Source organism: Coloeus monedula (assembly GCF_965178545.1).
Source record: "Coloeus monedula genome assembly, chromosome: 33".
Classification (NCBI taxonomy): Eukaryota; Metazoa; Chordata; class Aves; order Passeriformes; family Corvidae; genus Coloeus; species Coloeus monedula.
The window spans coordinates 1,992,467-2,020,027 of NC_138813.1; the positions used below are offsets into that span (position 1 = coordinate 1,992,467).

Sequence of the window (27,561 nt, forward strand, 5' to 3'; positions counted from 1 at the left end):
GAGGGAAAAACGCAAAAAAAGGGGGAAAACCCCCCAAAAAAGGGGAAAACTCAAAAAAAAAAAGGGAAAAAAAATTTAAAAAAGGAAAAAAAACCCAAAAAAGGGGAAAAACAACAAAAAAAGGGGAAAACTCCAAAAAAAAGGGGAAAACTCCAAAAAAAGGGAAAAACTCCAAAAAAAGGAAAAACTCCAAAAAAAAGGGGGAAAACTGCAAAAAAAGGGAAAAAAATCAAAAAAAAGGGGAAAAACCCCCCAAAAAGGGGAAAACTCCAAAAAAAAGGGGAAAAACTCCAAAAAAGGGGGAAAAACTCCAAAAAAAAGGGGGGAAACTCCAAAAAAAGGGGAAAAATCCAAAAAAAAGGGAAAAAACCCCAAAAAAGGGAAAAACTCCAAGAAAAGGGGAAAAAAATCCAAAGAAAAGGGGAAAACCCAAAAAAAGGGGGAAAAAAAAAAAGGGGGGGGGGGAACTCAAAAAAAAAGGGAGCCCGCCCCCAAAAAATGGTGAAAAACTCCAAAAAATGGGAAAACTCCAAAAAAAGGGGGAAAACTCCAAAAAAAAGGGGGGAAACTCCAAAAAAAAGGGGGAAAACTCCAAAAAAAAGGGGGAAAACTCCAAAAAAAAGGGGGAAAACTCCAAAAAAAAGGGGGAAAACTCCAAAAAAAGGGGGAAAACTCCAAAAAAAGGGGGAAAACTCCAAAAAAAAGGGGGAAAACTCCAAAAAAAAGGGGGAAAACTCCAAAAAAAAGGGGGAAAACCTCCAAAAAAAAGGGGGAAAACTCCAAGAAAAAGGGGGAAAACTCCAAAAAAAAGGGGAAAACTCCAAAAAAAAGGGGGAAAACTCCAAAAAAAAGGGGGAAAACTCCAAAAAAAGGGGGAAAACTCCAAAAAAAAGGGGGAAAACTCCAAAAAAAAGCAACAAACCCCGGAGAAAGTGCAGGAATTTGGGCAAATCCCCCCAAAAAGGGAGCAGGGCCGGGAGCGGGGCAGCAGAGGGAGAAGCCAAAGCACACGGAGACGTTCTGAGGTTAAAAAGCAGCTTTTTTGTTCGGTCCACACGGAGCCCAACCCCCCCCTGGGAAAGGGGGGAGGGGATTTGGGGAGATTTGGGGGAATTTGGGGGGATTTTGGGGTCACTGGGCGCTGGTGCCCCCCTGGGAGCTGCCGTAGCCCCCGCCGTAGTCGTAGGAGCCGTAGTAGGGGGCCCAGGGGCTCTGGGGGTAGAAGTGCTGCCAGCTCGGGGGGTACTGCAAGAAAAAGCCCCAAAATCGCCCCATCAGGCACCAAAAGCCGCAGGGATTCAGCCCAAAACGGCCCCATCTCAGCCCACCCCGAGCGCGCCTCCTTCGGCCCCAAAATTGCCGTTTTTGGCCGTCGCTTCACCCCAAAAATGGGGAGCGCAAAGTGGAGTTTCGGCCCCGTCTCGGCAGCAACTGCGCGGGGTTCGCCTCGGCACGTCCGGCTTTTCCCCCAAATTCCCGGTTTCCCACCCAAATTCCCACGTTTCACACCCGAATTCCCACGTTTCACACCCGAATTCCCGGTTTCACACCCAAATTCCCACGTTTCACACCCGAATTCCCGGTTTTCCACCCAAATTCCCACGTTTCACACCCGAATTCCCGGTTTTCCACCCAAATTCCCACGTTTCCCACCCAAATTCCAAGTTTCCCACCCAAATTCCCACGTTTCACACCCAAATTCCCACGTTTCACACCCAAATTCCCCCAAAATTCCCACCAAAATTCATTTTTCCCCCCAAAATTCCCACTTTTCCCACCCAAAACGGCCACTTTTGCCACCCAATTCCCACTTTTCCCACCCAAATTCCAAGTTTCCCACCCAAATTCCCACGTTTCACACCCAAATTCCCACGTTTCACACCCGAATTCCCACGTTTCACACCCGAATTCCCAGTTTTCCACCCAAATTCCCACGTTTCACACCCGAATTCCCGGTTTTCCACCCAAATTCCCACGTTTCCCACCCAAATTCCCACGTTTCACACCCGAATTCCCACGTTTCACACCCGAATTCCCAGTTTTCCACCCAAATTCCCACATTTCACACCCGAATTCCCGGTTTTCCACCCAAATTCCCACGTTTCCCACCCAAATTCCCACGTTTCACACCCAAATTCCCCCAAAATTCCCACCAAAATTCATTTTTCCCCCCAAAATTCCCACTTTTCCCACCCAAAACGGCCACTTTTGCCACCCAATTCCCACTTTTCCCACCCAAATTCCCACGTTTCACACCCGAATTCCCGGTTTTCCACCCAAATTCCCACATTTCCCACCCAAATTCCCACGTTTCACACCCGAATTCCCGGTTTTCCACCCAAATTCCCACGTTTCCCACCCAAATTCCCACGTTTCCCACCCAAATTCCCGTTTTCCCACCCAAATTCCCACGTTTCACACCCAAATTCCCACGTTTCACACCCAAATTCCCACGTTTCACACCCGAATTCCCGGTTTTCCACCCAAATTCCCACGTTTCACACCCAAATTCCCACGTTTCACACCTAAATTCCCGGTTTCCCACCTAAATTCCCACGTTTCACACCCGAATTCCCAGTTTTCCACCCAAATTCCCACGTTTCACACCCAAATTCCCACGTTTCCCACCCAAATTCCCACTTTTCCCACCCAAAACGGCCACTTTTGCCACCCAATTCCCACTTTTCCCACCCAAATTCCCATTTTCCCACCCAAATTCCCACGTTTCACGCCCAAATTCCCCCTTTTTCCCACCAAAATTCATTTTTTCCCCCAAAATTCCCACTTTTCCCACCCAAAACGGCCACTTTTCCCACCCAAATTCCCACTTTTCCCACCCAAATTCCCACTTTTCCCACCCAAATTCCCACGTTTCACACCCAAATTCCCCCTTTTTCCCATCAAAATTCATTTTTTCCCCCAAAATTCCCACTTTTCCCACCCAAAACGGCCACTTTTCCCACCCAATTCCCACTTTTCCACCCAAATTCCCACGTTTCACACCCAAATTCCCGGTTTTCCACCCAAATTCCCACATTTCCCACCCAAATTCCCACTTTTCCCACCCAAATTCCCACGTTTCACACCCAAATTCCCCCTTTTTCCCATCAAAATTCATTTTTTCCCCCAAAATGCCCACTTTTCCCACCCAAATTCCAAGTTTTCCACCCAAATTCCCACGTTTCACACCCAAATTCCCGGTTTTCCACCCAAATTCCCACGTTTCACACCCAAATTCCCACGTTTCACACCTAAATTCCCATTTTCCCACCCAAATTCCCACGTTTCCCACCCAAATTCCCACTTTTCCCACCCAAATTCCCACTTTTGCCACCCAATTCCCACTTTTCCCACCCAAATTCCCACGTTTCACACCCAAATTCCCACGTTTCACACCCAAATTCCCAGTTTTCCACCCAAATTCCCACGTTTCACACCCGAATTCCCGGTTTTCCACCCAAATTCCCACGTTTCCCACCCAAATTCCCACGTTTCACACCCGAATTCCCACGTTTCACACCCGAATTCCCAGTTTTCCACCCAAATTCCCACATTTCACACCCGAATTCCCGGTTTTCCACCCAAATTCCCACGTTTCCCACCCAAATTCCCACGTTTCACACCCAAATTCCCCCAAAATTCCCACCAAAATTCATTTTTCCCCCCAAAATTCCCACTTTTCCCACCCAAAACGGCCACTTTTGCCACCCAATTCCCACTTTTCCCACCCAAATTCCCACGTTTCACACCCGAATTCCCGGTTTTCCACCCAAATTCCCACATTTCCCACCCAAATTCCCACGTTTCACACCCGAATTCCCGGTTTTCCACCCAAATTCCCACGTTTCCCACCCAAATTCCCACGTTTCCCACCCAAATTCCCGTTTTCCCACCCAAATTCCCACGTTTCACACCCAAATTCCCACGTTTCACACCCAAATTCCCACGTTTCACACCCGAATTCCCGGTTTTCCACCCAAATTCCCACGTTTCACACCCAAATTCCCACGTTTCACACCTAAATTCCCGGTTTCCCACCTAAATTCCCACGTTTCACACCCGAATTCCCAGTTTTCCACCCAAATTCCCACGTTTCACACCCAAATTCCCACGTTTCCCACCCAAATTCCCACTTTTCCCACCCAAAACGGCCACTTTTGCCACCCAATTCCCACTTTTCCCACCCAAATTCCCATTTTCCCACCCAAATTCCCACGTTTCACGCCCAAATTCCCCCTTTTTCCCACCAAAATTCATTTTTTCCCCCAAAATTCCCACTTTTCCCACCCAAAACGGCCACTTTTCCCACCCAAATTCCCACTTTTCCCACCCAAATTCCCACTTTTCCCACCCAAATTCCCACGTTTCACACCCAAATTCCCCCTTTTTCCCATCAAAATTCATTTTTTCCCCCAAAATTCCCACTTTTCCCACCCAAAACGGCCACTTTTCCCACCCAATTCCCACTTTTCCACCCAAATTCCCACGTTTCACACCCAAATTCCCGGTTTTCCACCCAAATTCCCACATTTCCCACCCAAATTCCCACTTTTCCCACCCAAATTCCCACGTTTCACACCCAAATTCCCCCTTTTTCCCATCAAAATTCATTTTTTCCCCCAAAATGCCCACTTTTCCCACCCAAATTCCAAGTTTTCCACCCAAATTCCCACGTTTCACACCCAAATTCCCGGTTTTCCACCCAAATTCCCACGTTTCACACCCAAATTCCCACGTTTCACACCTAAATTCCCATTTTCCCACCCAAATTCCCACGTTTCCCACCCAAATTCCCACTTTTCCCACCCAAATTCCCACTTTTGCCACCCAATTCCCACTTTTCCCACCCAAATTCCCACGTTTCACACCCAAATTCCCACGTTTCACACCCAAATTCCCCCAAAATTCCCACCAAAATTCATTTTTCCCCCCAAAATTCCCACTTTTCCCACCCAAAACGGCCACTTTTGCCACCCAATTCCCACTTTTCCCACCCAAATTCCAAGTTTCCCACCCAAATTCCCACGTTTCACACCCAAATTCCCACGTTTCACACCCGAATTCCCGGTTTTCCACCCAAATTCCCACGTTTCACACCCAAATTCCCACGTTTCACACCTAAATTCCCACGTTTCCCACCCAAATTCCCGGTTTTCCACCCAAATTCCCACGTTTCACACCCGAATTCCCGGTTTTCCACCCAAATTCCCACGTTTCCCACCCAAATTCCCAGTTTTCCACCCAAATTCCCACGTTTCACACCCGAATTCCCCCTTTTTCCCACCAAAATTCATTTTTCCCCCCAAAATTCCCACTTTTCCCACCCAAAACGGCCACTTTTGCCACCCAATTCCCACTTTTCCCACCCAAATTCCCACTTTTCCCACCCAAATTCCCACGTTTCACACCCAAATTCCCCCAAAATTCCCACCAAAATTCATTTTTTCCCCCAAAATGCCCACTTTTTCCACCCAAATTCCCACGTTTCACACCCAAATTCCCACGTTTCACACCCAAATTCCCCCAAAATTCCCACCAAAATTCATTTTTCCCCCCAAAATTCCCACTTTTCCCACCCAAAACGGCCACTTTTGCCACCCAATTCCCACGTTTCCCACCCAAATTCCCACGTTTCACACCCAAATTCCCATGTTTCCCACCCAAATTCCCACTTTTCCCACCCAAATTCCCACGTTTCACGCCCAAATTCCCCCTTTTTCCCACCAAAATTCATTTTTCCCCCCAAAATTCCCACTTTTCCCACCCAAAACGGCCACTTTTGCCACCCAATTCCCACTTTTCCCACCCAAATTCCCACTTTTCCCACCCAAATTCCCACGTTTCACACCCAAATTCCCCCTTTTTCCCATCAAAATTCATTTTTTCCCCCAAAATGCCCACTTTTTCCACCCAAATTCCCACGTTTCACACCCGAATTCCCGGTTTTCCCACCCAAATTCCCACGTTTCACACCCGAATTCCCCCAAAATTCCCACCAAAATTCATTTTTTCCCCCAAAATTCCCACTTTTCCCACCCAAAACGGCCACTTTTGCCACCCAATTCCCACGTTTCACACCCGAATTCCCGGTTTCCCACCCAAATTCCCACGTTTCACACCTAAATTCCCACTTTTCCACCCAAATTCCCACGTTTCCCACCCAAATTCCCACGTTTCCCACCCAATTCCCACTTTTCCCACCCAAATTCCCACGTTTCACACCTAAATTCCCGTTTTCCCACCCAAATTCCCGGTTTTCCCACCCAAATTCCCACTTTTCCCACCAAAATTCACTTTTTCCCACCTAAATCCCCCAAATCCCCCTTTTTGCCCCCAAAATCCCCTTTTCCCCCTTTCCCCCCCCAAATCCCCTTTTTTCCCCCCCAAAATCCCCTTTTCTCCCCATTTTCCCCCCAAAATCCCCTTTTTCCCCCTTCATCCCCCGCAAATCTCCCTTTATCCCCCCCAAATCCCCCCTTTTCCCCCCAAACCCCCTTTTTTTCCCCCTTTTCCCCCCCAAATCCCCCTTTCCCCCACTAAAATCCCCTTTTTCCCCCTTTATCCCCCCCAAAATCCCTTTTGCCCCCAAAATCCCCCCTTTTTCCTCCCCCAAATCCCCTTTTCTCCCCCCTCATCCCCCCAAATCCCCCTTTATCCCCCAAAATCCCCTTTTTCCCCCTTCATCCCCCGCAAATCTCCCTTTATCCCCCCCAAATCCCCCCAAACCCCCTTTTTTTCCCCCTTTTCCCCCCAAATCCCCCTTTTTCCCCATTTTCCCCCCAAAATCCCCATTTTTCCCCCCTTCATCCCCCCAAAATCCCCCTTTATCCCCCCAAATCCCCATTTTTCCCCCCAAAATCCCCCTTTTCTCCCCAAAATCCCCTTTTCTCCCCATTTTCCCCCCAAAATCCCCCATTTTCCCCCCAAAATCCCCCTTTCCCCCCCCCCAAAATCCCCTTTTCTCCCCTTTTTCCCCCCAAAATCCCCCTTTTCCCCCCAAAATCCCCCTTTTTCTCCCCAAAATCCCCTTTTCTCCCCCTTTTCCCCCCCCAAAATCCCCTTTTCTCCCTTTTTCCCCCCAAAACCCGCCCGCCCCTCCCCCACCTGGTACTGTCCGTAGCCGAAGCTCTGCCCGGGGGGGGGGGGGAGGGGCTGGGGGGGCTGGGGGGGGGGGAACCCCCCGGTGGCCCCTCCCCCCCCCCCGTAGCCCCCGAAGGCCCCGAAGTAGCCGGGGGGGGGAGGGGTGAAGCTCTGCCCGTAGCTCTGGGGGGGGAGGGGAAAGGAGGGGGAGGGGTCACCCCCGGACCCCCCCCCAAATTCTGGGGGGCACGGGGGGGGCGGGGTTTTTATCCCTCCAAAAATTCCCTTTTGTTCACCCCAAAAATTCCCTTTTTCCCCCCAAAAATTCCCTTTTTTCACCCCCAAAATTCCCTTTTTTCACCCCCGAAATCCCCTTTTTTCCACCAAAATTCCCTTCTTTCCTCCAAATTCGCTTTCTTCCACCAAAATCCCCTTTTTTCCCCCCCAAATTCCCTTTTTTCACCCAAAAATCCCCTTTTTTCCACCAAAATCCCCTTTTTTCCCCCCCAAAAAATTCCTTTTTCCCCAAAATTCCCTTTTTTCCACCCCAAAATCCCCATTTCCCCCCATAATTCTCAATTTCCCCCCCAAATTCCCTTTGTTTCCCCCAAAATTCCCTTTTTTCTCCCAAATTCCCTTTCTTCCCCCAAAAATCCCCTTTTCTCCCCTCAAAATCCCCATTTTACCCAAAAATTCCCTTTTTTCACCCCCGAAATCCCCTTTTTTCCACCAAAATTCCCTTTTTTCCTCCAAATTCGCTTTCTTCCACCAAAATCCCCTTTTTTCCCCCCCAAATTCCCTTTTTTCACCCAAAAATCCCCTTTTTTCCACCAAAATCCCCTTTTTTCCCCCCCAAAAAATTCCTTTTTCCCCAAAATTCCCTTTTTTCCACCCCAAAATCCCCATTTCCCCCCATAATTCTCAATTTCCCCCCCAAATTCCCTTTGTTTCCCCCAAAATTCCCTTTTTTCTCCCAAATTCCCTTTCTTCCCCCAAAAATCCCCTTTTCTCCCCTCAAAATCCCCATTTTACCCAAAAATTCCCTTTTTTCACCCCCAAAATCCCCTTTTTTCCTCCAAAATTCCCTTTGTTTCTCCCCCAAAATCCCTCTTTTCCCAAAAAATCCCTTTTTCCACCCCAAAATCCCCCTTTTCCCCCCAAATTCCCCTTTTCCCCAAAAAATTCCCTTTTTCCCCAAAAAAATTCCCTTTCTTCCCCTCCCCAAATTCCTTTTTCCCCAAAATTCCCTTTTTTCCACCCCAAAATCCCCATTTCCCCCATAATTCCCAATTTCCCCCCCAAATTCCCTTTGTTTTCCCCCAAATTCCCTTTTTTCCCCTAAAACTCCCAATTTTCCCCCCAAAAATTCCTTTTTTCCCCCCAAATTCCCCTTTTTCCACCCAAATTCCCAATTTTTCCCCAAATTCCCTTTTTCCCCCCAAAATTAAACTTTCCCCCCAAAATTCCCATCTTCTCCTCCAAAATTCCCCTTTTTCCACCCCAAAATCCCCATTTTCCCCCAAAATCCCCTTTTTTCCCCCAAATCCCTCAGTTCCCCCCCCCCAAAATTCAACTTTTCCCCCCCAAATCCCTCCCAAATTCCCCTTTTTTTGCCCCAAAACCTCCCCCAGCCCCCCCCGACCCAAATTTGGGGGTCCCCCGGGGCTGGGGGGGGAGGAGGGAATTTGGGGGGATTTGGGGCATTTTGGGGAGGTTTGGGGGGATCTGGGGGATTTTTTGGGGGATTTTGGGGTGATTTGGGGGGTCCTGGGGGGGTTTTGGGGAGATCTGGGGAGGTTTTGGGTGGTTTAGGGGGGATTTGGGGGGTCTGGGGGATTTTTGGGGGAGGTTTGGGGGATTTTGGGGTGATTTGGGGGGATTTGGGGGATTTTGGGGGGATTTGGGGAGGTTTGGGGGGATCTGGGGGATTTTTGGGGGGATCTGGGGGATTTTTTGGGGGGTTTTGGGGAGATTTGGGGAGGTTTGGGGGGGATCTGGGGGATTTTGGGGGGGATTTTGGGGAGATTTGGGGGGGTTTGGGGGATTTTTTAGGGAGATTTTGGGGGGTCCTGGGGGGTTTTGGGGAGATTTGGGGGGGTCTTGGGGGGGTCTGGGGGATTTTTTGGGGGGTTTTGGGGGGATTTGGGAAGATTTGGGGGGTCCTGGGGGGGTTTGGGGAGATTTTGGGGGGGGTTGGGGGAGTTTGGGGGTTCTGGGGGGGTTTTGGGGAGAATTGGGGGGATCTTGGGGTGATTTGGGGGGGTCCTGGGGGATTTTGGGGGGGATTTTGGGGAGATTTGGGGGGGTTTGGGGGCTCTGGGGGATTTTTTAGGGAGATTTTGGGGGCTTCTGGGGGGGTTTTGGGGAGATTTGGGGGGGATTTGGGGGGGGGTCTGGGGGATTTTTTGGGGGGTTTTGGGGGGATTTGGGAAGATTTGGGGGGTTTTTGGGGGGGTTTCGGGGGTTCTGGGGGAGGTTTGGGGAGATTTTGGGGGGGGTCTTGGGGTGATTTTGGGGGGATTTTGGGGAGATTTGGGGGGATTTTGGGGGTTACTCGGGGGGATGTGGGGGGGTTTTGGGGGGTCCTGGGGGATTTTTTGGGGGGTTTTGGGGAGATTTGGGGGGTCCTGGGGGGCTTTTGGGGGAGGTTTTGGGGTCCTGGGAGATTTTTTGGGGTATCCCAGAGGCATTTGGGGTATCCCAGAGGCATTTTGGGGTAATTTCAGGGGTTTTGGGGTGCTCCAGAGGTATTTGGGGTGATTTTGGGGGATTTGGGGTATCCCAGACATATTTGGGGCGATTTCGGGGTATTTGGGGTGCTCCAGAGGGATTTGGGGTATCCCAGAAGGATTTTGGGGGATTGGGGGTATCCCAGAGGGATTTTGGGGTGATTTTGGGGTTTTTGTGGTATCCCAGAGGGATTTTGGGGTGATTTTGGGGGGTTTTGTGGTATCCCAGAGGGATTTTGGGGTGATTTTGGGGGATTTGGGGTGCTCCAGAGGGATTTGGGGGGATTTCAGGGTATCCCACAGGTATTTTGGGGTGATTTTGGGGATTTCAGGGTATCCCAGAGGGATTTTGGGGCGATTTCGGGGGTTTTGGGGTGCTCCACAGGGATTTGGGGTATCCCGAGGGATTTTGGGGTGATTTTGGGGATTTCGGGGTATCCCAGAGGTATTTTGGGTTGATTTCGGGGTTTTTTGGGCTGCTCCAGAGGGATTTTGGGGTGATTTTGGGGTATCCCACAGGTATTTTGGGCTGATTTCGGGGTTTTTGGGGTATCCCACAGGGATTTTGGGCTGATTTGGGGTTTTTGGGGTATCCCACAGGGATTTTGGGGTGATTTTGGGGATTTCGGGGTATCCCAGAGTATTTTGGGTTGATTTCGGGGTTTTTTGGGCTGCTCCAGAGGGATTTTGGGCTGATTTGGGGTTTTTGGGGTATCCCACAGGGATTTTGGGCTGATTTGGGGTTTTTCGGGGGTGCCCCACAGGGATTTTGGGCTGATTTCAGGGTTTTTGGGGTATCCCACAGGGATTTTGGGCTGATTTCGGGGTTTTTCGGGGGTGCCCCACAGGGATTTTGGGCTGATTTGGGGTTTTTCGGAGGTACCCCACAGGGATTTTGGGGTGATTTCGGGGTTTTTGGGGTGCCCCACAGGGATTTTGGGCTGATTTCGGGGTTTTTGGGGTATCCCACAGGGATTTTGGGCTGATTTTGGGGTTTTTGGGGTGCCCCACAGGGATTTTGGGCTGATTTCAGGGTTTTTTGGGGGTGCCCCACAGGGATTTTGGGCTGATTTCAGGGTTTTTGGGGTATCCCACAGGGATTTTGGGCTGATTTGGGGTTTTTGGGGTGCCCCACAGGGATTTGGGGCTGATTTGGGGTTTTTGGGGTGCCCCACAGGGATTTGGGGCTGATTTGGGGTTTTTGGGGTGCCCCACAGGGATTTGGGGCTGATTTGGGGGTTTTGGGGTGCCCCACAGGGATTTGGGGCTGATTTGGGGTTTTTGGGGTGCCCCACAGGGATTTTGGGCTGATTTGGGGTTTTTCGGGGGTGCCCCACAGGGATTTGGGGCTGATTTGGGGTTTTTGGGGTGCCCCACAGGGATTTTGGGCTGATTTGGGGTTTTTGGGGTGCCCCACAGGGATTTTGGGCTGATTTGGGGTTTTTCGGGGGTATCCCACAGGGATTTTGGGCTGATTTGGGGTTTTTGGGGTGCCCCACAGGGATTTTGGGCTGATTTGGGGTTTTTGGGGTATCCCACAGGGATTTTGGGCTGATTTGGGGTTTTTTTGGGGTGCCCCACAGGGATTTTGGGCTGATTTGGGGTTTTTCGGGGGTGCCCCACAGGGATTTTGGGCTGATTTGGGGTTTTTGGGGTATCCCACAGGGATTTTGGGCTGATTTCGGGGTTTTTTGGGGGTATCCCACAGGGATTTTGGGCTGATTTCGGGGTTTTTGGGGTGCCCCACAGGGATTTTGGGGTGATTTGGGGTTTTTTGGGGTATCCCACAGGTATTTTGGGCTGATTTCAGGGTTTTTGGGGTATCCCACAGGGATTTTGGGCTGATTTGGGGTTTTTCGGGGGTGCCCCACAGGGATTTTGGGCTGATTTCGGGGTTTTTCGGGGGTGCCCCACAGGGATTTTGGGCTGATTTGGGGTTTTTTGGGGGTATCCCACAGGGATTTTGGGCTGATTTGGGGTTTTTGGGGTGCCCCACAGGGATTCTGGGCTGATTTGGGGTTTTTGGGGTATCCCACAGGGATTTTGGGCTGATTTGGGGTTTTTTGGGGGTATCCCACAGGGATTTTGGGCTGATTTCGGGGTTTTTGGGGTGCCCCACAGGGATTTTGGGCTGATTTGGGGTTTTTTGGGGTATCCCACAGGTATTTTGGGCTGATTTCAGGGTTTTTGGGGTATCCCACAGGGATTTTGGGCTGATTTCGGGGTTTTTCGGGGGTATCCCACAGGGATTTTGGGCTGATTTGGGGTTTTTGGGGTGCCCCAGAGGGATTTTGGGCTGATTTCAGGGTTTTTCGGGGGTGCCCCACAGCGATTTTGGGCTGATTTCAGGGTTTTTCGGGGGTGCCCCACAGGGATTTTGGGCTGATTTCGGGGTTTTTGGGGTATCCCACAGGTATTTTGGGCTGATTTCGGGGTTTTTGGGGGGTATCCCACAGGTATTTTGGGCTGATTTTGGGGTTTTTCGGGTGCCCCACAGGGATTTTGGGCTGATTTGGGGTTTTTGGGGTATCCCACAGGTATTTTGGGCTGATTTGGGGTTTTCGGGGGTATCCCACAGGGATTTTGGGCTGATTTGGGGTTTTTCGGGGGTGCCCCACAGGGATTTGGGGCTGATTTGGGGTTTTTGGGGTGCCCCACAGGGATTTGGGGCTGATTTGGGGTTTTTCGGGGGTGCCCCACAGGGATTTGGGGCTGATTTGGGGTTTTTGGGGTGCCCCACAGGGATTTTGGGCTGATTTGGGGTTTTTGGGGTGCCCCACAGGGATTTTGGGCTGATTTGGGGTTTTTGGGGTATCCCACAGGGATTTGGGGCTGATCTGGGGTTTTTGGGGGTATCCCACAGGGATTTTGGGCTGATTTGGGGTTTTTGGGGTGCCCCACAGGGATTTTGGGCTGATTTGGGGTTTTTGGGGTGCCCCACGGGGATTTTGGGCTGATTTGGGGTTTTTGGGGTGCCCCACAGGGATTTTGGGCTGATTTGGGGTTTTTGGGGTGCCCCACAGGGATTTTGGGCTGATTTGGGGTTTTTGGGGTGCCCCACAGGGATTTTGGGCTGATTTGGGGTTTTTGGGGTGCCCCACAGGGATTTTGGGCTGATTTGGGGTTTTTGGGGGTATCCCACAGGGATTTTGGGGTGATTTGGGGTTTTTGGGGTGCCCCACAGGGATTTTGGGGTGATTTGGGGTTTTTGGGGGTATCCCACAGGGATTTGGGGCTGATTTGGGGTTTTTGGGGTATCCCACAGGGATTTTGGGCTGATTTGGGGTTTTCGGGGGTATCCCACAGGGATTTTGGGCTGATTTCAGGGTTTTTGGGGTATCCCACAGGGATTTTGGGCTGATTTGGGGTTTTTGGGGTGCCCCACAGGGATTTTGGGCTGATTTGGGGTTTTTCGGGGGTGCCCCACAGGGATTTTGGGCTGATTTCGGGGTTTTTGGGGTGCCCCACAGGGATTTTGGGCTGATTTGGGGTTTTTGGGGTATCCCACAGGGATTTTGGGGTGATTTCGGGGTTTTTGGGGTGCCCCACAGGGATTTTGGGCTGATTTGGGGTTTTTCGGGGGTGCCCCACAGGGATTTTGGGCTGATTTGGGGTTTTTTGGGGTATCCCACAGGGATTTTGGGCTGATTTCAGGGTTTTTGGGGTATCCCACAGGGATTTTGGGCTGATTTGGGGTTTTTTGGGGGTATCCCACAGGGATTTTGGGCTGATTTGGGGTTTTTGGGGTGCCCCACAGGGATTTTGGGCTGATTTGGGTTTTTTGGGGTATCCCACAGGGATTTTGGGCTGATTTGGGGTTTTTGGGGTGCCCCACAGGGATTTTGGGGTGATTTGGGGTTTTTCGGGGGTATCCCACAGGGATTTTGGGCTGATTTCGGGGTTTTTGGGGTGCCCCACAGGGATTTTGGGCTGATTTGGGTTTTTTGGGGTATCCCACAGGGATTTTGGGCTGATTTGGGGTTTTTGGGGTGCCCCACAGGGATTTTGGGGTGATTTGGGGTTTTTCGGGGGTATCCCACAGGGATTTTGGGCTGATTTCGGGGTTTTTGGGGTGCCCCACAGGGATTTTGGGCTGATTTGGGGTTTTTTGGAGGTGTCCCACAGGGATTTTGGGCTGATTTCGGCGTTTTTGGGGTATCCCACAGGGATTTTGGGCTGATTTCGGGGTTTTTGGGGTGCCCCACAGGGATTTTGGGCTGATTTCGGGGTTTTTGGGGTATCCCACAGGTATTTTGGGCTGATTTGGGGTTTTCGGGGGTATCCCACAGGGATTTTGGGCTGATTTGGGGTTTTTCGGGGGTATCCCACAGGGATTTTGGGCTGATTTCAGGGTTTTTGGGGTATCCCACAGGGATTTTGGGCTGATTTGGGGTTTTTGGGGTGCCCCACAGGGATTTGGGGCTGATTTGGGGTTTTTCGGGGGTGCCCCACAGGGATTTTGGGCTGATTTGGGGTTTTTCGGGGGTGCCCCACAGGGATTTTGGGCTGATTTCGGGGTTTTTGGGGTGCCCCACAGGTATTTTGGGCTGATTTCGGGGTTTTTGGGGTGCCCCACAGGGATTTGGGGCTGATTTGGGGTTTTTGGGGCTGCTCACCTGCTGTCCCTGTCCGTACCCGGCCGCGGGGGCGTTGGCGGCGCTGGGGGGGCTCCCGCCGGGGGTCTTGTACCCCCCCGCCCCCCCCCGGCCGGGGCTGAAGCCCCCCGAGGCCTGGGGGGGGAGGGGTGGGGGGGGGAGGGGCGGGGGTGGGGGAGGGGCGCTGCCCCAGCGGGGGGAGGGGAAACCCCCCCGGGGGTACCCTGTGGGGGAGGGGAGGGGGGGACACGGGGTCACCGCGGGGTCACCGCGGGGGGGTCCTGAGTGTCCCCTCCCCCCCCCCATCCCAACCCGACATTGGTACCGCCCTCCCCTCCCCCCACTCTGCCCAACCCCCCCCCCCCCCCCCGCCTCTGTTTGGGGTGGAACAGCCCGGGTTTGATCCGAGGGGGATCCAACACTGGGATCCGGTGGGATCCGGTGGGAATTCTGAGGGGATCCTATGGGGATCCAACACTGGGATCCGATGGGATCCGATGGGAATCCGATGGGGATCCTGTGGGAATCTTAAGGGGAGCCTATGGGGGAATCCTATGGGAATTCTAAGGGGATCCGATGGGAATTCTGAGGGGATCCGATGGGGATCCTACACTGGGATCCGATGGGATCCTATGGGAATTCTAAAGGGATCCGATGGGAATTCTGAGGGGATCCGATGGGGATCCAACACTGGGATCCGATGGGATCCGGTGGGATCCGATGGGAATCTGATGGGGATCCTGTGGGAATCTTAAGGGGAGCCTATGGGGAAATCTGATGGGAATCTTAAGGGGATCCTACAGGAATCCTATGGGAATCCTACAGGGATCCTATGGGATCCTATGGGAATCCTACACTGGGATTTGAAGGGAATCCTATGGGAATCCTAAGGAGATGCTATGGGATCCTATGGAATCCTCCACCGGGATCCTATGGGAATCTTATGGGAATCTTACAGGAATCCTATGGGAATCTTAAAGGGATCCTATGGGATCCTATGGGGGAATCCTATGGGAATCCTATGGGAATCCCACACTGGGATCCTATGGGAATTCTAAGGGGATCCGATGGGAATTCTGAGGGGATCCGATGGGGATCCAACACTGGGATCCGATGGGAATCCGATGGGAATCTGACAGGAATTCTATGGGGATCCTGTGGGAATCTTAAGGGGATCCTATGGGGAAATCCTATGGGAATCCCACACTGGGAATCCGATGGGGGAATCCGATGGGAATCTTAAGGGGATCCTAAAGGGATCCTATGGGAATCCTACAGGGATCCTATGGGATCCTATGGGAATCCTACACTGGGATTCGAAGGGAATCCTATGGGAATCCTAAGGGGATGCTATGGGATCCTATGGAATCCTACACTGGGGTCCTATGGGATCCTATGGGAATCTTACAGGAATCCTATGGGAATCTTAAAGGGATCCTATGGGATCCTATGGGAATGCTACACTGGGATCTGGTGGGATCCGATGGGAATCCCATGGGAATTCTGAGGGGATCCAATGGGAATCCTACACTGGGATCCGATGGGAATCCGATGGGAATCTGACAGGAATTCTATGGGGATCCTGTGGGAATCTTAAGGGGATCCTATGGGGAAATCCTATGGGAATCCCACACTGGGAATCCTATGGGGGAATCCGATGGGAATCTTAAGGGGATCCTACAGGGATCCTATGGGATCCTATGGGAATCCTACACTGGGATTTGAAGGGAATCCTATGGGAATCCTAAGGAGATGCTATGGGATCCTATGGAATCCTCCACCGGGATCCTATGGGAATCTTATGGGAATCTTACAGGAATCCTATGGGAATCTTAAAGGGATCCTATGGGATCCTATGGGGGAATCCTATGGGAATCCTATGGGATCCTATGGGAATCCCACACTGGGATCCTATGGGAATTCTAAGGGGATCCGATGGGAATTCTGAGGGGATCCGATGGGGATCCAACACTGGGATCCGATGGGAATCCGATGGGAATCTGACAGGAATTCTATGGGGATCCTGTGGGAATCTTAAGGGGATCCTATGGGGAAATCCTATGGGAATCCCACACTGGGAATCCGATGGGGGAATCCGATGGGAATCTTAAGGGGATCCTACAGGAATCCTATGGGAATCCTACAGGGATCCTATGGGATCCTATGGGAATCCTACACTGGGATTCGAAGGGAATCCTATGGGAATCCTAAGGGGATGCTATGGGATCCTATGGAATCCTACACTGGGGTCCTATGGGATCCTATGGGAATCTTACAGGAATCCTATGGGAATCTTAAAGGGATCCTATGGGATCCTATGGGGGAATCCTATGGGAATCCTATGGGATCCTATGGGAATCCCACACTGGGATCCTATGGGAATTCTAAGGGGATCCGATGGGAATTCTGAGGGAATCCTATGGAGATCCTACACTGGGATCCGATGGGAATCCGATGGGAATCTGACAGGAATTCTATGGGGATCCTGTGGGAATCTTAAGGGGATCCTATGGGGATCCTGTGGGAATCCCACACTGGGAATCCGATGGGGGAATCCTACGGGAATCTTAAGGGGATCCTACAGGGATCCTATGGGAATCCTACACTGGGATTTGAAGGGAATCCTATGGGAATTCTAAGGGGATCCTACAGGAATCCTATGGGAATCCTAAGGGGATGCTATGGGATCCTATGGAATCCTACACTGGGGTCCTATGGGATCCTATGGGAATCTTACAGGAATCCTATGGGAATCTTAAAGGGATCCTATGGGAATCCTACGGGAATCCTATGGGATCCTATGGGAATCCCACACTGGGATCCTACGGGAATCCTACACTGGGATTCGATGGGAATCCAATGGGAATTCTAAGGGGATCCGATGGGAATTCTGAGGGGATCCGATGGGGATCCAACACTGGGATCCAATGGGAATCCTATGGGGGAATGCTATGGGAATCTTAAGGGGATCCTACAGGAATCCTATGGGAATCCTACGGGAATCCTATGGGGATCCTATGGGAATCCTACACTGGGATCTGGTGGGATCCGATGGGAATCCTATGGGAATCCTACACTGGGATCCTATGGAAATCCTATGGGAATCTTACAGGAAACCTATGGGATCCTATGGGAATCTTAAGGGGATCCTATGGGAATCCTATGGGAATCCTGTGGGAATCCTGTGGGAATCCCACAGCCAAATGCTACAGGAATCCTATGGGAACCCTACAGGATTCTATAGGGATCCCATGGGAATCCCACAGCTGGAATCCTCTGGGAATCCGACATTTGGACCCTATGGGAATCCTACAGGAATCCTACGGGATCCTATGGAGATCCTCCACTGGGATCCTATGGGAATCCTAGGGGGGAATCCTATGGGAATCTTACAGGAACCCTATGGGATCCTATGGGAATCCGACACCGGGATCCTATGGGAATCTTACAGGAATCCCATGGGATCCTATGGGAATCCCACAGCTGAATCCTATGGGAAACCTATGGGAATCCTACATTGGAATCCTATGGGATCCTACGGGAATCTTAAGGGGATCCTCCAGGAATCCTATGGGATCCTCTGGGAATCGTAAGGGAATCCTACACTGGGATCCTAGGGGGGAATCCTATGGGAATCCTGTGGGAATCCCACAGCCAAATGCTACAGGAATCCTACAGCTGAACGCTACGGGATTCTATGGAGATCCTATGGGAATCCCACAGCTGAATCCTATGGGAAACCTATGGGAAATCCTCTGGGAATCCGACACCGGGATCCTATGGGAATCTTACAGGAATCCTACGGGATCCTATGGAGATCCTCCACTGGGATCCTATGGGAATCCTAGGGGGGAATCCTATGGGAATCCTACGCGGGAATCCTATGGGATCCTATGGGAATCTTAAGGGGATCCTATGGGAATCCTATGGGAATCCTGTGGGGAAATCCTATGGGATCCTCTGGGAATCTTAAGGGGATCCTACGGGAATCCTATGGGGAAATCCTATGGGGGAATTTCATGGGAGAATCCTATGGGAATCCTGTGGGAATCCTGTGGGAATCCCGTGGGAATCCTGTGGGAATCCCACAGCCAAATGCTACAGGAATCCTATGGGAACCCTACAGGATTCTATAGGGATCCCATGGGAATCCCACAGCTGGAATCTTCTGGGAATCCGACATTTGGACCCTATGGGAATCCTACAGGAATCCTATGGGATCCTATGGGAATCCTACACTGGGATCCTATGGGAATCCTATGGGGAATCCTATGGGAATCCTACAGGAACCCTATGGGATCCTCTGGGAATCCGACACCGGGATCCTACGGGAATCTTACAGGAATCCCATGGGATCCTCTGGGAATCCCACAGCCGAATCCTATGGGAAACCTATGGGAATGCTACATTGGAATCCTATGGGATCCTACGGGAATCTTAAGGGGATCCTACAGGAATCCTATGGGATCCTATGGGAATCCTGTGGGGGGATCTTATGGGAATCGTAAGGGAATCCTACACTGGGATCCTAGGGGGGAATCCTATGGGAATCCTGTGGGAATCCCACAGCCAAATGCTACAGGAATCCTATGGGATCCTCTGGGAATCCAACACCGGGATCCTATGGGAATCTTACAGGAACCCTCTGGGATCCTCTGGGAATCCCACAGCCGAATCCTATGGGAAACCTATGGGAATCTTAAGAGGAAACTACAGGAATCCTATGGGATCCTATGAGAATCCTATGGGAATTCTACAGGAAGCCTATGGGATCCCACAGGAATCTGAAGGGGATCCTATGGGAATCCCACAGCTGAATCCTATGGGAATTCTATGGGAATCTCTGGGGGAATTCTATGGGAATCATTGTCACCCCCCACCGTCCCCCCCCCCATTTGGGGTGGAAGCACCCGGGTTCAATCCCATGGGAATCCTACACTGGGATCCCATGGGAATCCGATGGGAATCTGACAGGAATCCTACAGTGGGATTCCATGGCTGAATCCTGGGAATCCTGTGGGAATTCCATGGGAGTCCCACAGTGGAATCCTACGGGAATCCTATGGGAATCCTAAGGGATTCTATAGGGATCCTATGGGAATCCTACACTGGAATCCTATGGAATCCTGTGGGGGAATCCTCTGGGAATTCCACAGCTGAATCCCATGGGAATTCTATAGAATCCTATGGGAATTCCATGGGGGAATCCTATGGGAATTCTATGGGAATCCAACAGTGAAATCCGATAGCGGAATCCTATGGGAATCCCGGGTATCCTACAGGAATCCCACGATGACTCCTAGGGGAATCCCATGGGAGTCCTATGGGAATCCTACAGCATCCTATAGGGATCCTATGGGAATCCTATGGGAATCCTATGGGAATCCTATAGGAATCCTATGGGAATCCTATGGGAATCCGACACTGGGAATCCTATAGGGATCCTATGGGAATCCTATGGGAATCCTACAGCATCCTATAGGGATCCTATGGGAATCCTATGGGAATCCTATGGGAATCCTATGGGAATCCTACAGCATCCTATAGGGATCCTACGGGAATCCTATGGGAATCCGACACTGGGAATCCTATAGGGATCCTATGGGAATCCTATGGGAATCTTATGGGAATCCTACACTGGAATCCTACGGGAATCCTACATCTGATTCCTACAGGAATCCCACAGGCATCCTACAAGAATCCTACAACCAAACCCCAAATCCCCAAATCCCCCCAAATCCCTCCAAATCCTCCCAACCACCCCCAAATCCCCCCCAAATCCCCCCCAAACCCTCCCAAAATCCCCCCAAATCCTCCCAAAACCTCGCAAATCCCCCAAATCCCCCCCAAATCCTCCCAAAATCCCCCCAAAACCCCCCAAATCCCCCCCTACCTGTCCCATTCCCTCCTCCTCCTCCTCCTCCTCCTCCTCCTCCTCCTCCTCCTCCTCCTCCTCCTCCTCCCCGGAACGTTCGGCCCTGGAAGCCTCGGCAATTCCCGGCGTTCCCTCCGCGGTTCTGGAAGGTTCCCGGGCGGCCTCGGAAGCCGTGGGGCCGCGCTCCGGCCGCGTCCGGCCGTGACCGGTCTGCTCCGGCCGCTCCGGCCGCTCCGGCCGCGCTCCGGCCCTCCTCGTTGTAGCGCCGGACGAGCGCGGCCGCCTCGTCGCGCTGCAGCTCCACGAACTGCACGGCGTCCAGAAAGTCGCCCGCCTCCGGCAGCGTGAAATTAGCTGAGGGCAAATTCGGGGCACTTTGGGATTTTTGGGGATTTTTTGGGGATTTTTGGGGATTTTTTGAGGATTTTTGGGGATTTTTTTGGGATTTTTTGGAGATTTTTTTGGATTTTTGGGGGATTTTTGGGGATTTTTTGGGATTTTTTGGAGATTTTTTGGGGGATTTTTTTGGGGATTTTTTGGAGATTTTTTGGAGATTTTTTGGAGATTTTTTGGGGTTTTTTGGGGGATTTTTTGGGAATTTTTTGGGGATTTTTGGGGAATTTTTGGGGATTTTTTGGGGATTTTTGGGAGAAAATTTGGGATTTTTTGGAGATTTTTTGGAGATTTTTTGGGGATTTTTTGGAGATTTTTTGGAGATTTTTTGGGATTTTTTGGAGATTTTTTGGGAATTTTTGGGAATTTTTGGGGATTTTTTGGAGATTTTTTGGAGATTTTTTTGAGATTTTTTGGGGATTTTTTGGGAATTTTGGGGATTTTTTGGGAATTTTTGGGGATTTTTTCGGGATTTTTGGGAGAAAATTTGGGATTTTTTGGAGATTTTTTGGGGATTTTTTGGGGATTTTTTGGAGATTTTTTGGGGATTTTTTGGAGATTCTTTGGGGATTTTTTGGGGATTTTTTGGGGGATTTTTTGGGAATTTTTGGGGATTTTTTGGGGATTTTGGGGGATTTTTTGGGGATTTTTTGGGAATTTTTGGGGATTTTTGGGGATTTTTTTGGAGATTTTTTGGAGATTTTTTGGGATTATTTGGGAATTTTTGGGGATTTTTGGGGATTTTTGGGGATTTTTTGGGGATTTTTTGGGGATTTTTTGGATATTTTTTGGAGATTTTTTGGGGATTTTTTGGAGATTTTTTTGGCGACTTTTGATTTTTTGGGAATTTTTTGGGATTTTTGGGGATTTTTGGGGATTTTTTTTGGATTTTTTGGAGATTTTTTGGGATTTTTTGCGGACTTTTTTGAGATTTTTTGGAGATTTCTTTGGGAATTTTTGGGGGATTTTTTGGAGATTTTTTGGAGATTTTTTGGGATTTTTTGGGAATTTTTGGGGATTTTTGGGGATTTTTTTGGGATTTTTTGGAAATTTTTGGGGATTTTTAAGGGATTTTTTGGCGACTTTTTGGGGATTTTTGGGGATTTTTTGGAGATTTTTTTTTGGGGGGGGGATTTTTTTTATTTTTGGTGACTTTTTGATATTTTTTGAGATTTTTTTGGGGCATTTTCTAGAGATATTTTGGGATTTTTGGGGATTTTTTTTTTTTATTTTTTTGGATTTTTTTGGGATTTTTTGGAGATTTTTTGGGAATTTTTGGGGATTTTTTGGGAATTTTTGGGGATGTTTTGGAGATTTTTTGGGTGGTTTTTGGAAGATTTTTTGGGGGGAGATTTTTGGTATATTTTGGGATTTTTGGGGGGATTTTTGGGGTTTTTTTGGGGATTTTTGGAGGATTTTTTTGTTTGTTTTTTGGGATTATTTTGGCATTTTTGCCCCTAAAAACCCCCCAAAAATCACCTTTTCTCCCCGTTTTTCCCCATTTCCCCCATTTTTCCCGTTTCCCCCCTCATTTTTCGCCCTTTTATCCCCGTTTCCCCCCCCCGTTTTTTCCCCGTTTCTCCCTATTTCCCCCCCGTTTCTCGCTGTTTTTTCCCCGGTTTTTCCCCATTTTTTTGCCGGTTTTCCCTATTTTTTCCCCCGTTTTTTCCCTGTTTTTCCCATTTCCCCCCCGTTTTTGTTCCCTTTTTCCCCATTTTTTCCCATTTTCTTACCATTTTCCCCGCGTTTCTCCCCCCGCTTTTTCCCCATTTCCCCCCCGTTTTTCGCTGTATTTTTGCCATTTTTTCACCGGTTTTTACCATTTTTTCCCCGTTTTCCCCATTTCTCCCCCCGTTTTTCCCTATTTCCCCCCCATTTCTCGCTATTTTTTCCCCGTTTTTCCCCATTTTTTTGCCATTTTTCCCTGGTTTTCCCTCCTTTTCTCCCCCCGCTTTTTCCCCGTTTTCCCCCCCGTTTCCCGCTGTATTTTCACCGTTTTTTCCCCATTTTTCCCCGTTTTTTCCCCCGTTTTTTGCCCTTTTTCCCCGTTTCTCCCCCCGTTTTTCCCTATTCCCCCCCATTTCTCGCTATTTTTTCCCCGTTTTTCCCCATTTTTTTGCCAGTTTTCCCTGGTTTTCGCCCCGTTTCTCCCCCCGCTTTTTCCTCGTTTCCCCCATTTTCCGCTGTATTTTCACCGTTTTTTCCCCATTTTTTCCCCGTTTTTTGCCCTTTTTCCCCCGTTTCTCCCCCCGTTTTTCACTATTCCCCCCCATTTCTCGCTATTTTTTCCCCGTTTTTCCCCATTTTTTTGCTATTTTTCCCTGTTTTTCGCCCCTTTTCTCCCCCCGCTTTTTCCCCATTTCCCCCCCGTTTTCCGCTGTATTTTCACCGTTTTTTCCCCATTTTTCCCCGTTTTTTTCCCCGTTTTTCACCCTTTTTCCCCCATTTTCCCCATTTCTCCCCCCGTTTTTCCCTATTCCCCCCCATTTCTCGCTATTTTTTCCCCGTTTTTCCCCATTTTTTTGCCATTTTTCCCTGTTTTTCCCTCCTTTTCTCCCCCCGCTTTTTCCCCGTTTCCCCCCCGTTTTCCGCTGTATTTTCACCGTTTTTTCCCCATTTTTCCCCGTTTTTTTCCCCGTTTTTCACCCTTTTTCCCCCATTTTCCCCATTTCTCCCCCCGTTTTTCCCTATTCCCCCCCATTTCTCGCTATTTTTTCCCCATTTTTCCCCATTTTTTTGCCATTTTTCCCTGTTTTTCCCCCCGTTTCTCCCCCCGCTTTTTCCCCGTTTCCCCCCCGTTTTCCGCTGTATTTTCGCCGTTTTTTCCCCCTTTTTTTCCCCGTTTTTCACCCTTTTCCCCCATTTTCCCCGTGTCTCGCCCCGTTTTTCCCGAAATGCCCGTTTTTCTCCCCAAAGCGCACCCTTCATCTCCAGCACGCCGTGCTCGGGCCTGTCCTTGCCCTCCTCGTCCGAGCGCTTCCCCTCCCGCTCCCGCAGCTCCCCGCGCCCCACAACCCCCAAAATCCCTGCTTTTCCCCCCAAATTCCAGCCTTTCCCCCAAATCCCTGCTTTTCCCCCCAAATTCCAGCCTTTTCCCCAAATCCCTGCTTTGCCACCAAATTGCTCCTTTTTCTCCCAAAATCCCCCAAAATTCCAGCCTTTCCCCCCACCCCCAACTTCCAACCCCCCCCAAAAAACCCCCAAAAATCACATTTCCCCGTTTTTTCCAATTTTCCCATTTTTCCCCATTTTTTCGCCATTTTTTCCCCCTTTTCTCCGTTTTTTGCTCTTTTTCCCCGTTTCTCCCCATTTTTTCAGCATTTTTTCCGTTTTTCCCATTCCCCCCCCTTTTTAGCAGTTTTTCCCCGTTTTTTTTCCCTTTTTCCCCATTTTTTCCCATTTTCTTACCATTTCCCCCCCGTTTTTCGCTGTGTTTTTGCCATTTTTTCACTGGTTTTTACCATTTTTTCCCCGTTTTCCCCGTTTCTCCCCCCGTTTTTCCCTATTCCCCCCATTTCTCGCTATTTTTTCCCCGTTTTTCCCCTTTTTTTTGCCATTTTTCCCTGGTTTTCCCCCCTTTTCTCCCCCCGCTTTTTCCCCGTTTTCCCCCCCGTTTCCCGCTGTATTTTCACCGTTTTTTCCCCATTTTTCCCCGTTTTTTCCCCCGTTTTTTGCCCTTTTTCCCCGTTTCTCCCCCCGTTTTTCCCTATTCCCCCCCATTTCTCGCTATTTTTTCCCCGTTTTTCCCCATTTTTTTGCCAGTTTTCCCTGGTTTTCGCCCCGTTTCTCCCCCCGCTTTTTCCTCGTTTCCCCCATTTTCCGCTGTATTTTCACCGTTTTTTCCCCATTTTTTCCCCGTTTTTTGCCCTTTTTCCCCCGTTTCTCCCCCCGTTTTTCACTATTCCCCCCCATTTCTCGCTATTTTTTCCCCGTTTTTCCCCATTTTTTTGCCAGTTTTCCCTGTTTTTCGCCCCTTTTCTCCCCCCGCTTTTTCCCCGTTTCCCCCCCATTTCCCGCTGTATTTTCACCATTTTTTCCCCATTTTTCCCCATTTTTTTCCCCATTTTCTTGCCATTTTTCCCCCGTTTTCCCCGTTTCTCCCCCCGTTTTTCCCTATTCCCCCCCATTTCTCGCTATTTTTTCCCCATTTTTTTGCCATTTTTCCCTGTTTTTCCCCCCTTTTCTCCCCCCGCTTTTTCCCCATTTCCCCCCCGTTTTCCGCTGTATTTTCGCCGTTTTTTCCCCGTTTTTTTTCCCCGTTTTTCACCCTTTTTCCCCCATTTTCCCCGTGTCTCGCCCCGTTTTTCCCGAAATGCCCGTTTTTCTCCCCAAAGCGCACCCTTCATCTCGAGCACGGCGTGGTCGGGCACGTCCTTGCCCTCCTCGTCCGTGCGCTTCATGGTTCTCTGGCGCAGCTCCTGGTCCGTGGGGCAGACGACGATGGCCTTGCGCTGGAAGCCCTCGAACGGCCGCATCTTCCGCCGCTGCGCCGAGCCGTACACGTTGGTCTGGGGTGAAAAAGGGAGAAAATGGGAAAAAATGGGAAAAAACAGCAAAAAAATGGGATTTTTTAGCGATTTTTGGGAATTTTTTCAGGCCGGTTTGGCTGAAAAATGGAGATTTTGGGGTGGGAAGGGAGGAGTTGGGGAGGCATCTTCTGCCACTGCGCTGAGCTGTACATGTTGGGCTGGGGTGAAAAAGGGAGAAAATGGGAAAAAAAGGGGAAAAAACAGCAAAAAAATGGGATTTTTTAGCGATTTTTGGGAATTTTTTCAGGCCGGTTTGACTGAAAAATGGAGATTTTGGGGTGGGAAGGGAGGAGTTGGGGAGGCATCTTCTGCCACTGCGCTGAGCTGTACATGTTGGTCTGGGGTGAAAATGGGGAGAAACGGGAAAAAATGGGGTGAAAAGGGGAAAAAATGGGAAAAAAAGGGGAAAAAACAGCAAAAAAATGGGATTTTTTAGCGATTTTTGGGAATTTTTGCAGCCAGTTTGACTGAAAAATGGAGATTTTGGGGTGGGAAGGGAGGAGTTGGGGAGGCATCTTCTGCCGCTGCGCCGAGCTGTACATGTTGGTCTGGGGTGAAAAAGGGAGAAAACGGGAAAAAACGGGGAAAAAACAGCAAAAAAATGGGATTTTTTAGCGATTTTTGGGAATTTTTTCAGGCCAGTTTGACTGAAAAATGGAGATTTTGGGGTGGGAAAGGAGGAGTTGGGGAGGCATCTTCTGCCACTGCGCTGAGCTGTACATGTTGGTCTGGGGTGAAAATGGGTGAAAACGGGAAAAAATGGGGTGAAAAGGGGAAAAAATGGGAAAAAAAGGGGAAAAAACAGCAAAAAGTTGGGATTTTTTAGGGATTTTTGGGAATTTTTGCAGCCGGTTTGGCTGAAAAATGGAGATTTTGGGGTGGGAAGGGAGGAGTTGGGGAGGCATCTTCTGCCGCTGCGCTGAGCTGTACATGTTGGGCTGGGGTGAAAATGGGTGAAAATGGGAAAAAATGGGGTGAAAAGGGAAAAAATGGGAAAAAAATGGGAAAAAACAGCAAAAAAATGGGATTTTTTAGCAATTTTTGGGAATTTTTCCAGCCGGTTTGGCTGAAAAATGGAGATTTTGGGGTGGGAAAGGAGGAGTTGGAAGCGTTTCCTGCTGCTGGGGAGAGCTGGAGAGAGTCTGGGGTGAAAAATGGGGAAAAGGGGAAAAAACGGGGTGAAAAAGGGAAAAAATGGGAAAAAAACGGGGAAAAATTGTGATTTTTTAGGGATTTTTGGGAATTTTTTCAGGCGGTTTGGCTGAAAAATGGAGATTTTGGGGTGGGAAGGGAGGAGTTGGGGAGGCATCTTCCGCCGCTGCACTGAGCTGTACATGTTGGTCTGGGGTGAAAATGGGTGAAAATGGGAAAAAATGGGGAAAAAAGGGGAAAAAAAGGGAAAAAACGGGGAAAAAATGGGAAAAAACAGCAAAAAAATGGGATTTTTTAGGGATTTTTGGGAATTTTTTCAGGTGGTTTGACTGAAAAATGGAGATTTTGGGGTGGGAAAGGAGGAGTTGGAAGCGTTTCCTGCTGCTGGGGAGAGCTGGAGAGAGTCTGGGGTGAAAAATGGGGAAATTGGGAAAAAACGGGGAAAAAACAGGGAAAAATGGGGATTTTTTAGCGATTTTTGGGAATTTTTTCAGGCCGGTTTGGCTGAAAAATGGAGATTTTGGGGTGGGAAAGGAGGAGTTGGAAGCGTTTCCTGCTGCTGGGGAGAGCTGGAGAGAGTCTGGGGTGAAAAACAGGGAAAAGGGGAAAAAACGGGGTGAAAATGGGGTGAAAAGGGGAAAAACGGCAAAAAATTGTGATTTTTTAGGGATTTTTGGGAATTTTTGCAGCCGGTTTGGCTGAAAAATGGAGATTTTGGGGTGGGAAAGGAGGAGTTGGGGAGGCATCTTCTGCCGCTGCGCCGAGCTGTACACGTTGGTCTGGGGTGAAAAAGGGAGAAAACGGGAAAAAACGGGGAAAAAACAGCAAAAAAATGGGATTTTTTAGCGATTTTTGGGGATTTTTTCAGGCCGGTTTGGCTGAAAAATGGAGATTTTGGGGTGGGAAAGGAGGAGTTGGGGAGGCATCTTCTGCCGCTGCGCTGAGCTGTACATGTTGGTCTGGGGTGAAAATGGGGAGAAACGGGAAAAAATGGGGTGAAAAGGGGAAAAAATGGGAAAAAAACGGGGAAAAATTGTGATTTTTTAGGGATTTTTGGGAATTTTTGCAGCCGGTTTGACTGAAAAATGGAGATTTTGGGGCGGGAAAGGAGGAGTTGGAAGCGTTTCCTGCTGCTGGGGAGAGCTGGAGAGAGTCTGGGGTGAAAAATGGGAAAATTGGGAAAAAACGGGGAAAAAACAGGGAAAAAT

At 49.7% G+C, this 27,561-nt stretch overlaps 1 protein-coding gene across 1 annotated transcript in view; it reads right to left on the reverse strand.

Annotated features, from left to right (window-relative positions):
- Positions 1-1,110: 1,110 nt before the first annotated feature.
- The window catches only part of HNRNPUL1 (heterogeneous nuclear ribonucleoprotein U like 1), a 51,667-nt gene continuing 25,216 nt past the window's right edge, over positions 1,111-27,561 (reverse strand). The window contains exons 12-17 of the mRNA XM_082299660.1: positions 25,012-25,180; positions 20,375-20,633; positions 14,825-14,921; positions 14,426-14,539; positions 7,105-7,152; positions 1,111-1,245 (exon numbers count right to left, since the gene is read on the reverse strand). Coding sequence (XP_082155786.1) covers positions 1,132-1,245; positions 7,105-7,152; positions 14,426-14,539; positions 14,825-14,921; positions 20,375-20,633; positions 25,012-25,180 — 801 coding nt within the window. The 3' untranslated portion in view covers positions 1,111-1,131. The remainder of the gene's footprint in view (positions 1,246-7,104; positions 7,153-14,425; positions 14,540-14,824; positions 14,922-20,374; positions 20,634-25,011; positions 25,181-27,561) is intronic.